The 14,114-nt window shown below is 36.0% G+C and overlaps 1 protein-coding gene across 1 annotated transcript in view; it reads left to right on the plus strand.

Moving 5' to 3' along the window:
- The window catches only part of TMEM131 (transmembrane protein 131), a 234,482-nt gene that overhangs the window by 169,879 nt on the left and 50,489 nt on the right, over positions 1-14,114 (plus strand). The window contains exons 15-22 of the mRNA XM_077749192.1: positions 2,282-2,390; positions 5,529-5,637; positions 6,442-6,595; positions 6,689-6,859; positions 7,921-8,031; positions 8,124-8,258; positions 12,283-12,387; positions 13,752-13,838. Of these exons, the coding sequence (XP_077605318.1) occupies positions 2,282-2,390; positions 5,529-5,637; positions 6,442-6,595; positions 6,689-6,859; positions 7,921-8,031; positions 8,124-8,258; positions 12,283-12,387; positions 13,752-13,838 (981 nt within the window). The remainder of the gene's footprint in view (positions 1-2,281; positions 2,391-5,528; positions 5,638-6,441; positions 6,596-6,688; positions 6,860-7,920; positions 8,032-8,123; positions 8,259-12,282; positions 12,388-13,751; positions 13,839-14,114) is intronic.

Genomic DNA, 14,114 nt, shown 5'->3' on the forward strand with positions numbered 1-14,114 from the left:
AGCTTTATATAATCATCTAACAAATCTTGACATCAAGATAAAAGTGCCAATTTGAAAAAAGAACAAAATTAATAGAATCACCAAATTTTGTAAATAGATAGAATCTTAGAAAATACCTTCTGTAATCCCCTAGTGGTTTACAGGCAGGAAAAATAAGGCCCAGAGTAGATGAGCAGCTTACTCAAACTGACACTTCTAGTTAAATAGTTAATATCTTTTTGTTGCATAAATTCATCATATGGGATTGTCATGTATACTTCTGTACTGCTTTCCTTTCCTTTGGAAGAAGTATTAGTGTAGTTGTATAATATATGAAACCTTCCTGTTTTGTAGTTTATGTCACTGCTTTCTTTTGTTGTTAAAAATCTCACACCCTTCAAGGGATGAAGAGATTTGTATTTTAAATTATTGCTACTATAGCATGCATATTGATAATAAATATATCAGTATAAACAAATCCTATTTGCAGCCCCCGTTAGAGATTCAGAAGCAAATGAGAAGAAAGAATAAAGAGTTAAAATACCGAGAAAGCCTGAGGCCAAGAGCTCAGACTATTAAGATTTTCAGCTCAGAAAACTGCAGAACCATCCTTGGGGCCATCATTCCAGGTCCAGTAAAGACTAACCAGCAATGATGAGGGAGACGCCTCGCCATCTGGTAGTAAAAGCAGTATCTGTAATCGTTATGTGTATAACCAACTTTGTTCCCTGTGATCGCAGACCAGTGCACAAGGAGCAGTTTTTCTTCATACTCCTCTCAGGTGCTTCTTGAACCTTCATTCCACCTTTGTAGTCAGCTTCCACCTTTATGGATGTACTGAAAGGGTGGGTACGGAGCCATGGGGAAGAACTAGGCGCCCCCTAGTTGAATTCTAAAGGAAGAGTATTGATCAAGATTTGTGTACAATACCATGACTTCATTAATGCATGTTTAGGCACTAGGATGTCAAGTCAAGAGGCCCAGGCCCTGAACCAAGTCAGGATACCTGGTTTCCAGCCCTGCCTCTTGATGCCTAGCTATTGAAACATCACTCCATGTTGCAAGGTTCTCTTCATCTGTAATGCAGGGAAGGAGATAGGGATCTTTAAGTTTCCTTCCAATGAAAGATGCTTTGTATCAGTAAGGGTAATAAAAAAGTAACTGCACCTTAAAATGTATTTATTTTTCTAGCTTGCTCCAAAAGTGCAAGCTTTTATGGTGTTTGGTATTATAGATTTAGCTGTTGAATAGAAAGATCTTATTTTTTAGGTTTAAACTGTTCTGACCTCTCCAAGTTACACAGCCTTTCAGTCCATTGCTCAGTCCCTCAGCTGAGAGTACAGCCCTGCCTGCTAACAGTGGTATGCTTCACTTACCCAGCCATGCCCGAAGGAGGTAGAGAAAGTCCCATTAGAAGTGGGCACTTGGGTGGCTCAGTTGGTTAGTGCCTGACTTCAGCTCAGCTCGTGATCTCATGGTCCGTGAGTTCAGTCCCCGCGTCGTGCTCTGTGCTGACAGCTTGAAGCCTGGAGCCTGCTTCAGATTCTGTGTCTCCCTCTCTTTATGCCCCTCTCCCACTCAGGCTCTGTCTCTCTGTCTCTCTCTCAAAAAGAAATAAACATTAAGAAAGAAGAAGAAGAAGTGGGATCTGCAAAAATACTGTGGCAGAGGGGTACTGGCTCCCAAATTCATGTTCATTCTTCATTTTCATATAGTCAGTATGTTACATTTGGTATGGTGGGATTATTTAAGAGGGACCCTATCAGAAATCTCCATGTTTCGTTTTCTCGTATATGTATTAGGTACTCATTATATCTTTTTTTCCCCTGTTTTATGTATTCATACCTACTGTATGTCTCTAGACTATATGTCTACTAGTTTGTCTCTAGATTTTTACGCTCACCAGTCATAAACTTTTCCTCTGGCCATCATTTTATTTCATGAAGATATTTTAATGATTAATTAATGTGAAGTTGTGTCAGTTTGGCCTCTTCTATTTATTGATTGATTGTTAGAGCACACGTGTGCCAACAGGGCAGAGGGAGAGGGAGATGGAATCTTAAGCAGGCTCCATACCCAGCACGAGCCCATCATGGGGTTCAATCCCTTTACTGTGAGATCATGACCTGAGCCAAAATGAAGAGTTGGACGCTAAACTGACTGAGCCCCCAGGCGCCCGTGGCCTATTCTGTTTCAAGGGAGCACATAAAATTAAACTTCATTTTTCCAGTACACTCTCCGGTATAATGTAACTGAACCAGGAGACTAAAATAATGATACACACATTTTTTTCTGTTTGCAGAGTGTTCGACCTACACCACAAAATGACGCTATAACAGTACACTTTAAACCAATTACGTTAAAAGCTTCGGAAAGTAAATACACCAAGGTTGCAAGTATTAGTTTTGATGGTAAGTATTCACCTTTCTCTCTCTAATGGGGTGATCTTATTTTGATAAACTAGAAGACATCTATATTGACATCTTAATATAGAAACCCTGACCATTTTGTAGTCTCATTTTATATTACTGGTTAGATTGGTTTATCTTATAAGCCATCACAAATTCTTATTTGATTGCTTCATGAAAGAAAATACAGCTTCATAAACCAAAATTAGTATTACCAAATACATTAGGATTGGGATTAAATTTTTATAACCTGGGCTTTCACATATATACCTATTAAGCTTTGCCTTAATTATGAAGTCATTATTTTTTGTAATTGAATGATAATGTATTTGAATTTCAGAAGCATGTTTAAATTTGAGAACAGAAATAGAGTATTCTCTGTAACAGTTTCCTATTATTAGCTTTTTAAGCAAGGAAGACAGTTCTGCCTACCTAAAATAATAGCCTTTATGATAGCATTGTCAAATCAGATAACTATGATTTCAGACGTGTATATTGTATATTTTGATATTTGAAATATTAACCCAGACTTTAACATATCTTAATAGTATGTTTTAATCCAGCTTTGCCCACTTTACTAGAACATTTATTGAATTTGCTGTCAAAAAATTTTTTAAATAGTGATTTAATAGCCGTTTAACTCTATATAATTATGTTTAATGAGAACTGAAATCCAAATGGGGCTTTTCTCATAAGGGCCCTTGCAAGTGAGGATCCCTGAGGCTCACACTTTGACTTTATGATGAGACCACCTCTGCCTATAGCCCACATTGCACAGCTACCATCCTCATCACAGAGAACATTTGATCACTGTGACCTACTGAGTGTAGCAGAATACTGGAAGACTGCACAGTATTTGTGAGGGTATCTGTGCTTCCTCCTTGCACATGAAGGGCTCTGGGAAGGATCGGGAGCAGTGCACAGTCTGGGTACCAAGCTTTAGTGTTCATCCATCAGCTCAGAGAAAACTCCTGGAGAAATCAAGATTAAGGGGCACCTGGCTGACTCATTCAGTGGAGCATGCGACTCTTGATCTCAAAGTCATGAGTTTGAGCCCCATATTGGACGTAGCGCTTACTTTAAATACATACATACATACATACATACATACATATGTATGTATGTACATACACACATAAAATGCTAAAAAAATTTTTTTAGGAAATCATGATTAAATATGTGGCATACTTTCATAACCCACCTATCAAGAAATAGTATTGCAGAAGGTTTTGATGCCACAGTTATTTCCAAATCTTTGATAAATTATCTTTTATGTTGCTGGGATACCACAGTCCTGTCCACCAGTAAGTACATTCTCTTCTCTTACCAAGGAGAATGGCCAGAAGTAATTCCTGACCCTGAGAACTTTTAGGATCCATCCTTCTGATAAATCCAAGCAATGGGGTGTGTGCTTCAGGAACAGTTGTCCTATATAATTCTCCTACTCTCTTCTCCTCCAGCTGCTGAATTGACAACCCTGTGAAATATTTCCCTTCTTGAAATAAATGAATGTCAGTAATGTTGGTTCTTCTGAGATCATAGACTCTAAAATAGTATTTCTTAAATTATGTAAAATTTAATATAAAGGAAAAGCATCTTTTAAAAGTAAAAGATACATTTCTTTAAATTTTTTTTTTTAATGTTTTTTTATTTCTAGGAGAGAGAGAGAGAGAGACAGCATGAGCAGGGGAGGGTCAGAGAGAGAGGGAGCCACAGACTGAAACAGGCTCCAGGCTCTGAGCTGGCAGTCAGCACAGAGCCCGACGCGGGGCTCGAACCCACGAACCGCGAGATCAGGACCTAAGCGAAAGTCGGTCGCTTAACCGACTAAGCCACCCAGGCGCCCCTAAAAGTAAAAGATACATTTCTTAAAAGTGGTTTCTATTACCATGGGAAAATCCTTTTACCTTCCACCTCCCACCTCCCCTTCGATCCCCTCCATCCATAGTAGGAATAGTATATGGCCTCCTAAAATAATAAACATGTAACGTGCATACAACAAACAGAAAGAAATGAGGTTTAATGGGAGGGTGTTTTTAAGTTTATTTATTTATTTTGAGAGAGAGAGTGTGTGTGCACACATGGAAGAGAGAGAGAATCCAAGCAGGCTTTGCACTGTCATTGTGGAGCAGACAGAGATTGAGGTGGGGCTCAATCCTCTGAACCATGAAATCATGACCTGAGCCAAAATCAAGAGTTGGATGTGTAACTGACTGAGCTGTCCAGGAACCCCTTCTTATTTTTTTGGCAGGGGAGGGGGTTTTAGAAGTCTGAAATCATTATCTATACATAGCCACATTCTAGATGTCCTACCCTTTTTGTTGTTATTGTTTGTGCTAAATTTGAATTACACACATTTGCAGAACTAACTGGAAATGTTCCTGAAGTACCTTAAGTGGGATAAAGGTAAAATACCTTATTTGCTTTGAAAAGAACATCTAATGGGTACCAAGATTGGATCCAACTGAATCTCATTCTATAATTCCAGATGTAATTATTCACAACTGCTACAAAATCTAAAGATCCTACTTCATCTGAAAGGACAGTGTGATGGCAGGGATAGTCTTGTACTAGGGGTTCGGGTAGGCTAATCCACAAGATCAGACACTTCTTGCACCATGCTGCTTTCTTGGTGTTTATAACAAGACTCTGACTGTACAAGGAATGTCATTTCTTAACACAGCTGTAAACCAGTGGTTCTCCATGTGGCCACTTTTGCCTCCCAGGCCAGGGGACATTTGGTAGTGTCCGCAGACATTTTCAGTTGTCATATCTGGGGGCTGCTACTGCTGTCTAACAGGCAGAGGCCCGGATGCTGCCAAACATCCGACAAAGCGCAGCACGGCCCCTGCACCCCAGGAAGAACTAACGTGGCCTACAACGTTACTAGTGCTCGGGTTGAGAAGCCCTGGTGTGAGGAAAGCCACAGCTCACGGCTCTAGGGAAGTAGCTCAGATACAATGTGTTTTTCCTCCTGAATTGTGTTCACTTGTTAATTTCTTTTCTGTTTAATCCCATTACAGGAAAATTAAAATATTTTCTTCTTTTGGATAAAAACTTATAATTTGATGTCACTCTCATCCTCCTCTGTATAAACTCTGATAGCAAAAGGTGAAGAGATCATTTTTTGTTTCCTTTTAGCATCAAAGGCAAAAAAACCATCTCAGTTTTCTGGGAAAATAACTGTTAAAGCAAAGGAAAAGAGTTATTCTAAACTTGAAATACCATATCAAGCAGAAGTTTTAGATGGGTGAGTTTCTCTTTAAACTAACCTTTCTAAGTTTTCACTAATCAGCAAATTGTTTTCCTACTCATTGACCCTAGCAAAAGCAGTATCCAAATTCGCATAAACTCCATGGAATTGTTGAAAAGAACAATTTCCACATTAAAGGAAAAAATCTCCTGTTTACTTTTTTAGAAGAAAAAGGTAAATAGGATAATACGATTTGAGATTAAATGAAATCTTAATGACTCAGTAATACAGTAGAAAAATGAATCTATGATTTTTAAATATTCAAATCATTGAAGCTGTTTGTATAATTCCTTTTGTAACATACAGTCGCTTGTGGCTTGTTATTAAGGTATATGGTCACTTGAAACAAAATCATTTATATTCCTTTATAAACTTGTAAGCAGTCTTCTAGAATTACAACTTTTTATAAATGGGCAATAAAATATATAGCTCATTTTCAGATTATACTTGATATAATAATATCAAGTTTAATATCCCACTTGGTGGGGACTCATTTTAACAAAGCTGGTTGCAATTAAATGATGAACATGATTTTTTTTAAGTAGTTTAAAACTGTTCCTATTAATACATCCTTGATTTTAATTGACTGCATATAATTCAATAGAGAATAATTGTTTATATTACATGTCAGTATTTGGAAGCGAAGCTTTGTTTTAAATCATGTGCTCAATCTCTAAAATATTTATAGTTATACTTCTCCAGTTATAGTCCTTAATGCCAAATGTAAAATTATTACAACAGAAGAACTCAGATTTTAAATTAACACATGGAAATAAAAGTGATTTATGTTTTTTCAAATAGTTATTTGGGATTTGATCACGCCGCAACATTATTTCACATCCGCGACAGCCCTGCTGATCCGGTGGAAAGGCCAATTTACCTTACGAACACTTTCAGCTTTGCGATCCTCATTCATGATGTGTTGCTACCAGAAGAAGCCAAAACAATGTTTAAAGTATGTCTGGGATCACTCACACTTTTAATTTTACTGATCTACCAACTACATGATGCTGACCCATTGTTTTTTTTCTCTCCCCTCATTTCCTAGGTTCACAACTTCAGCAAACCAGTCTTAATTCTTCCAAACGAATCAGGATACATTTTTACTCTGTTTTTTATGCCATCCACATCATCCATGCACATAGATAACAATATCTTACTTATTACCAATGCTTCTAAATTTCATTTACCTGTGCGGGTATATACAGGATTTTTAGATGTAAGTATGTTACCTACCTTTAAAATTTTAACTCTACCCATCTTTTGTGTGTTCAGATATTATTAAGCAATCATTTTGTACATGTACGTACTTAAATTTTGCTTTTTTCTGAGCTCTACAAGTTGGTCTCATCCCTCCTCGGTCAATACTTTTCAGAGAACTGGTTTTCACCCTTCCTCGCAGCCATCTCTTATCATGTCACAGTTGAATCCTTTCCTTACAGCTTGTACTTAGATCTTTCCCACATTGTACTTTCTCTTGGTTTTGCTTTTAAACTGTTAAAATCTTCGGGAAACTAAAAACAAACTAAGTAGAAGAAAATAATAAGCAGGAAAAAAAATACTGCAAGGAAGGTGAAGAGGGAAGTATTTAAGGAAGAGATGATCAAAACTGCAGGGTGAAGAAAAGAGCCAAATAATAAAGATGAAAGTAAGGGGTAAAGACATACAGTTGGGAATAGCAGGAAAGAATAAAGGTCTTTCTAATACAGAAAATAAGCCAGAGGGGAAAAAAAATCCAAACTAAGTTGTCCTTAGGATAATCAATGAAAGAACTTCAGTTAAGAAATAAAGCTGATAAGAAACATAAAGATAAAAAGAAAATTAGAACATATAGAGATGTAGTTCTCCAAAAAGCCAACATCAATAGGAATTTCAGAGCTGAGGGCACTTTCAGAATTATTCCACCACTTCTTCATTTGTTTTGTTTGAACAATTATATGTTTGTGGCAGCTCTCATGAATGCTGAGGTTTCCTGAGACCAAGAACTTTTTGCCTAATCCTCTAGGGCTCCACTTAACCTTCCCTAGTACTTTATCTTCCTATTTTTTTATGTGCCTTCAGAGAAGCATTGGTTATCCCATAGAGACTATGAATGTTTTCATTTCTCATTACTCAAAATATTTCATTGTACAGAATGCTTAATTATATTTTATATGTGCTTATTGACATGAAACATGGAAACCTCAGAATATCTTTCTTTACATAGCTACTTTCTCTTGATAACATTCTTTTATGTAGGTGTGATTGTATGTTTAATGTAGTTCTTTTATATCTTTTCAGTACTTTGTATTACCCCCTAAAATAGAGGAACGTTTCATAGATTTTGGCATATTGAGTGCTACAGAAGCAAGTAACATTTTATTTGCAATTATAAACAGCAATCCAATTGAGGTAAAAAAAAAATCTGTTTTTATTCTAAATCACATTTAAGGATTTTATGCTAGTGCTGCAATAATCACTTTCATATCTTTCTCTTTTTTAAGTTGGCCATAAAAAGTTGGCATATCATAGGAGACGGTTTGTCGATAGAACTTGTAGCTTCTGAAAAAGGCAATAGAACTACAATAATTTCAAGCCTTCCAGAATTAGAAAAATCCTCCTTATCAGACCAGTCATCAGTAAGTAAATTTTCTTATTGCTTCCTTAAACTTAGATATATGTCTAAACCCCAAATAAAAAACTATTCCTACAACACGTACTTCAGCTAATATTTTTTGTGAGATTCATAATAACATTTGTTATTTGATATTAAAAAGTTCTTATGGGTAATCTACTTCAACCCCCTCCTTTTATATTGAGGGCACTTGAAGCCCAAAGGAGTAAGTTTCATCTTGTCATAAAAAGTTCTATAACAAAATTTAAATAATCTTTTTGTAACACAGTGTAAATTCCCACAGCCTCTAAACTAACCCTGTGTTCATTGAATTTACTTGGCCAAAGAGATAGCCCTGCACATTGGCAGAAAGTGTTTTCAGTTGGCCGCAGAATATCTGTGGCCAGTTTTCTGTACTGATTGGAAGAGAGGATCAGTGAGGCAAATGCTGCTTGATCCTTTTCTAGATCTCCCCCTGTACTTCTGCTCTGTTGTATAAATAGGTACATTTGGTCATAAAAGAGCATGAAACAAGAGATAACAGATATGTCCGTCAAAGCCCTTTCCACTACTGAAAGTAGAACCTGGCGTTTATACCTACTCGGAACGGAACTAGTAGAGTCACCTTGTGTGAGAAGGAGCGTATGTATTTCATCCGTTAAGCTAAGGATAGAACTTCTCGTGGCAGTTTTACAAAAGAAAGAGAAAATGTCCTTATGCACAGAGACAGTTGACAAATATGCCTATGGAATGCCATAGGCTATAAAAATTGATTTAAACAGGATTCCCCAAAATAGTTATTTTGGAGAGCAGTTTGGCAATATAAAGCACTCCTGGGAATTTTTTCTGTGGAAGTAATTTGAAGACATAAAAGCTGTGAGAATGGAGACGTTTGTAATAACATTACTAATAATTTCAAATACCTGGGAACCGTCCAGTACATAAAGTAAATCATGATTTTATGATTGAATATGAAGCAAGTAAAAATTTGTAAATATGACTGTGTGTAGAAACTTGGAAGAGGATTTATGAAAAGAGGGAAAACCGCTAACATATATTATAATCAGAACTATGTAGCATTCAAGCTACATAAGCAGATATTTGTGAACAGTTGTAATTTATGGCTATTTATATTTTAATAACTTATAATGTATTAAATTTGATTCAAAAATAAAGCCTCTTTTTATTTTTTATTTTTTTTAAATGTTTTATTTATTTCTAGGAGAGAGAGAGAGAGAGACCGCGCGAGCAGGGGAGGGTCAGAGAGAGAGGGAGTCACAGACTGAAACAGGCTCCAGGCTCTGAGCTGGCAGTCAGCACAGAGCCCGATGCGGGGCTCAAACCCACGAACCGCAAGATCATGACCTAAGCGAAAGTCGGTCGCTTAACCGACTAAGCCACCCAGGCGCCCCATAAAGCCTCTTTTTAAAACAAAGTTACATCTATGAGACTATTTGTCATTCCAGATGAGATTTTAATTTTAATAGAAATAGAATGCTGAAAATGGATAATAATTAGGCCAGCCATTGATTGTATTCCTTTCAACAATGAAAAGTTAAATCATATGTATATTTGTTCCCAGGTGGTTGAATTTTCTGTTTCCTAGTAAGACATTATAAATCTAATAATTCTAGAAATCTGGATCATTTCCTAACAATAAATAGGATATGTTAACACATACTATTTAAATTTGAGATGTCCATTTAATAACATAAAGCCCATTTGACAATTTAGGGCTTTAGAATTAGCTTTTAAATGAAACTCTAAATTTAAAAACGAGGGACAGAAAGATGAGATCATTGTTATGAACTCTTAAAATAGGAAGTTGTAGTGAGTTGCCAGCTTCAAAATAGCAGCTCCACAAAGTGATTTTTAAGCTCATAGTGCCTAAGCTTTCAGCTGGTTCCCAAACCTGAAACCATGACCTAAATTAGCGTCCCGTTCCTTATGAAACACACATTGCCAACAAGTCCGTGCACTGCAGACCTGTGTTCTGATCTGGGTAGTAGGAGTCATGATGAAAATGTTAGAATTGAGCAAAGCCAGCATGGTAAATGGTTCTAAAAAAGGAGAAAGTAAGTATGTTTGGTGTGTCAACATTTGTTATTTTAAGATAAATGTGAATTGTAGATAAAATATAACTACTAACAACTGAAGTACAGCTTCACAAACTGAATTACTTGCCTTTGGGAATCTCACAATTGAAGAGAGTGTGAAAGGAATGACAGTGGACCACTGTTGGACACCACTCATGAAAACTGACTCAAACCAGATGAAAGATTTAAATTTAAGACCTAAACCCATAAAGCCCCTAGAGGAAAACATAGGGGTAAGTCCCTTGACATCAGTCTTGGTGATGATTTTTTTTGGAGCTGACTCCAGAAGCAAAGGCAACGAAAGCAAAAATAAACTGTTGGGACTACATCCAACTAAAAAGCTTCTGCATAGCAAAGGAAGCCATCAACAAAAGGAAAGGGCAATGTACTGAATGGGAGAAGATATTTGCAAAACATGTTTCCAATAAGGAGTTAATATCCAAAGTATATAAAACAACTCCTATCACTCAATAGCAAGAAAAGTGAGCAGTCCGATTTTAAATGGGCAGAGGATTTAAATAGACATTTCTCCCAAGAAGATATCCAGATGGCCAACAGACACATGAGAAAGATATTCAACATCCATCATCATCGAGGAAATGCAAATCAAAACCACAATGAGATGTCACCTTATCACTGTCAGAATGGCTGTCAGAAAGACAAGAAATTACTAGTGTTGTCAGGGAGGTGTGGATCTATTGATGCAAACAGCCACCATAGAAAATTGTATGGAGATTCCTCAAACAGTTACAAATATAACAACCGTATGATCCAGTAATTCTACTTTTGGGTGTTTATCTGAAGAAAACAAAAACACTAATTCAGAAAGATATAATGCACACGCATGTTTATTGAGCATTATTTACAGTAGCCAAGATATGAAAACAACCTAAGTGACCATCAGTGGTTTTGAATGGATAAAGAAGATATGATTGATATGCAAACACACACACACGTATTTCTTAGCCATAAAAAAGTAAAGTAAAATCTTGCCATTTGCAGCAACATCGATGGACCTTGCGAGCATTACGTTAAGTGAAACAAGTTGGACAGAAAAAGATAAATACTATATGATTTCACTTAGATGTGAAATATGAAAGAATAGAACAAAACAAACCAAGCTCATAGATAGAACAGATTGGTGATTGTTGCAGGTAGGGGGTAGGAGTGGCAAAATAGGCGAAGAGGGTGTAAATATACAAACGTGCAGTTAAAAATCATGGGGCTGTCTTGTACACCATGGTAATTATAATTAGTAATACTGTATTGTGTATGTGAAAGTTGTTAAGACAATAAATCTTAAAAGTTCTCATCTCAAGAAAAGAAATTTGTAATTATGGTGACTAGATTTATTGTGATCATTTCACAATATACACAAATATTGAATCATTATGTTGTATACCTGAAACTGATACAATGTATGTTAACAATATGTTAACTATACCTGAGTTGAAAAGAAGAGTAAATGCCAGAAACATCAGCTAATAGCTTGAGGAAACAGATAAGATTTCCATACATCTTTCAATTTTTTACTCCTTAACTCTTCTTTCTTTCCATTATTTTTGACGTTTTCATATGACCCAATCTCAGTTGCTCTGAAGGCATGATTGTTATTGTGACAGATCTAAATTCAGAACTTGAAAGAGAACCAACTTTATGCCTGTGCCCTAATGTAGCTGAAGAATTGATGGAAAGCTGTGTCCCTTTGTTCCAGCCCTTACCCTCTCTGTCTGTGCGGGTACATACAAGATGTGCGAGGACCATACCCCATAAGCATCAAAGGATGGACATTATTTTGAGATATTTATACAAGATGGTGTGGTAATTCACTGTCATACACTAGACATACATTAGAATTGGGAAATCAGTTGATCACAGTAGCCTTCTTCACCATTTTAATAGGAAACTTCAGCTGGCAAGGCTAATGAATGATGTCATTTCTACTACATACAGGTAATATTAGCCTCAGGCTATTTTGCAGTGTTCAGAGTCAAACTTACTGCAAAAAAACTGGAAGGGATTCATGATGGAGCCATACAGATCACCACAGACTATGAGGTAAGATTATGGGGATTCATGTCAGTGAGGTATTTCTGAATAATTTAGTCCTTGTTTGTTTTCATAGAAACAACTAAGTTTACTGATAAAGTTACAGTTTACCTGCTTCATACAGATATGAAAAAACTGAGCTTTTGAAAATAGTTTACAAATCATTGTTGTTCATTACCTCATAGTTTTCTGATAAAACCCAAACCTTGTAACTAAAAACAACTTGAGAAAAATGGCTTCGGCACACTTAATAATTGCTGTGTTGGAAACCTGCTTATGGTTATAGCGCTGCACAGACCCTGACTGAAATTCCTGAATTAAATCACTGATTCTTCTGCAATCATTAGTATCTTCCTGTGTAATATTTCCAAAAAGGAAATTCCTAAAAACTCACATCTTAATTTGAGTTCTTATGATTATATTTACATGAGCCATTCTAAGTCAAGGGCAAAGTGAAGATCATTGAGTGAAAGATTCCTTGTGGTGTTTAACATGTTGCATTCAGTGGGATTTTGAATGGATATATTTCTGCCACACCTAAGTATTTTAATTTAGCAGCTCTTTGGGAATTTGAGCACAGCTAAATTCAACAAGTTGCTACCCTGTTCTCCAACCTTTTTTCATTATCTGTAACCCCCACATGAATGAAAGCGAATTCAGAATAAATAGAACTGGTCATTTAATAATAATAATATATAAAAATAATAATAATAGAATCATAATCATAATAAATGATTTGTTGGGAGTATGTCAAATTAATTACGTCCAAAAGTAAAGAATTCATGTTTATCACTTGTAATACAAATAAGTACATTTCATAGCTATGACAAGTTTTTGTTAGTATGGATAAAAATTAGGGAAAAAAATCTTAGTGAAGGATCTTTGTGAGTTATATATAGAGTGTGAGTTGATATTCTAAATCTATAATGTTCAACTCCTTTTTTAATTAATTTCATGTTACTTTATTGCTATATACCAAAAAAACAGAACTATATAACTCTAGAAAATGCTAAATTTTTCATATGTTGTTTTAGGAATACAGTTTGACTTTCCTTGTTAATAATCTGCAGAATAGCCTATTATGAAAAATCTGTTCTTCGTTCCTTTCCCATTGTTTGGTCTTATTTACCATGTTTTCATTGAGTCACCGAGCAGTACATGGAAATTTACTGTATTTCAGAGCATTTGATGGAGTACACTGGTCAAGTTAAGCGGTATTTGTAGGTAATTTTAATATTACTTTTGAGTTGGGTATTGCTAATAGAAGTCTCCCCAAAAATTGAGTTTTTTACATCCTCAAAAATTATGCAATAATGGTCAAGATCAATCTCAGACTTAAACACTTCTTTATGGTCTACTTCTTCACTCCACAGATTCTAACAATTCCTGTGAAGGCTGTAATCGCAGTGGGTTCACTGACTTGCTTCCCAAAACATATGGTTCTTCCACCTTCCTTTCCAGTAAGAAATTTAATTTATAGATTTTTTTTGTAACTGTTTTCTTTGCCTTTTCCTCTGTGTTCTATAATCTAACAGTAAAATCAGTTATTCTTTATTGATTGCTTATTTTAAGGTAAGACATTGAACCAGGCTCCACAGGAGACACAAAGAGGAATAAGAAATAGTTCCTTCTCTCAAAAAGTTTTCTATCAAGAATAGAAAATGGGCACATGATTCATAAATGTAAAGCAGGATGTAGAGATTGCCCTAAGAGGCATAAAAATGAAGTGCTGTCTC

This window comes from Crocuta crocuta, unplaced genomic scaffold (genome assembly GCF_008692635.1).
Source record: "Crocuta crocuta isolate KB4526 unplaced genomic scaffold, BGI_CrCroc_1.0 scaffold118, whole genome shotgun sequence".
Taxonomy (NCBI): domain Eukaryota; kingdom Metazoa; phylum Chordata; class Mammalia; order Carnivora; family Hyaenidae; genus Crocuta; species Crocuta crocuta.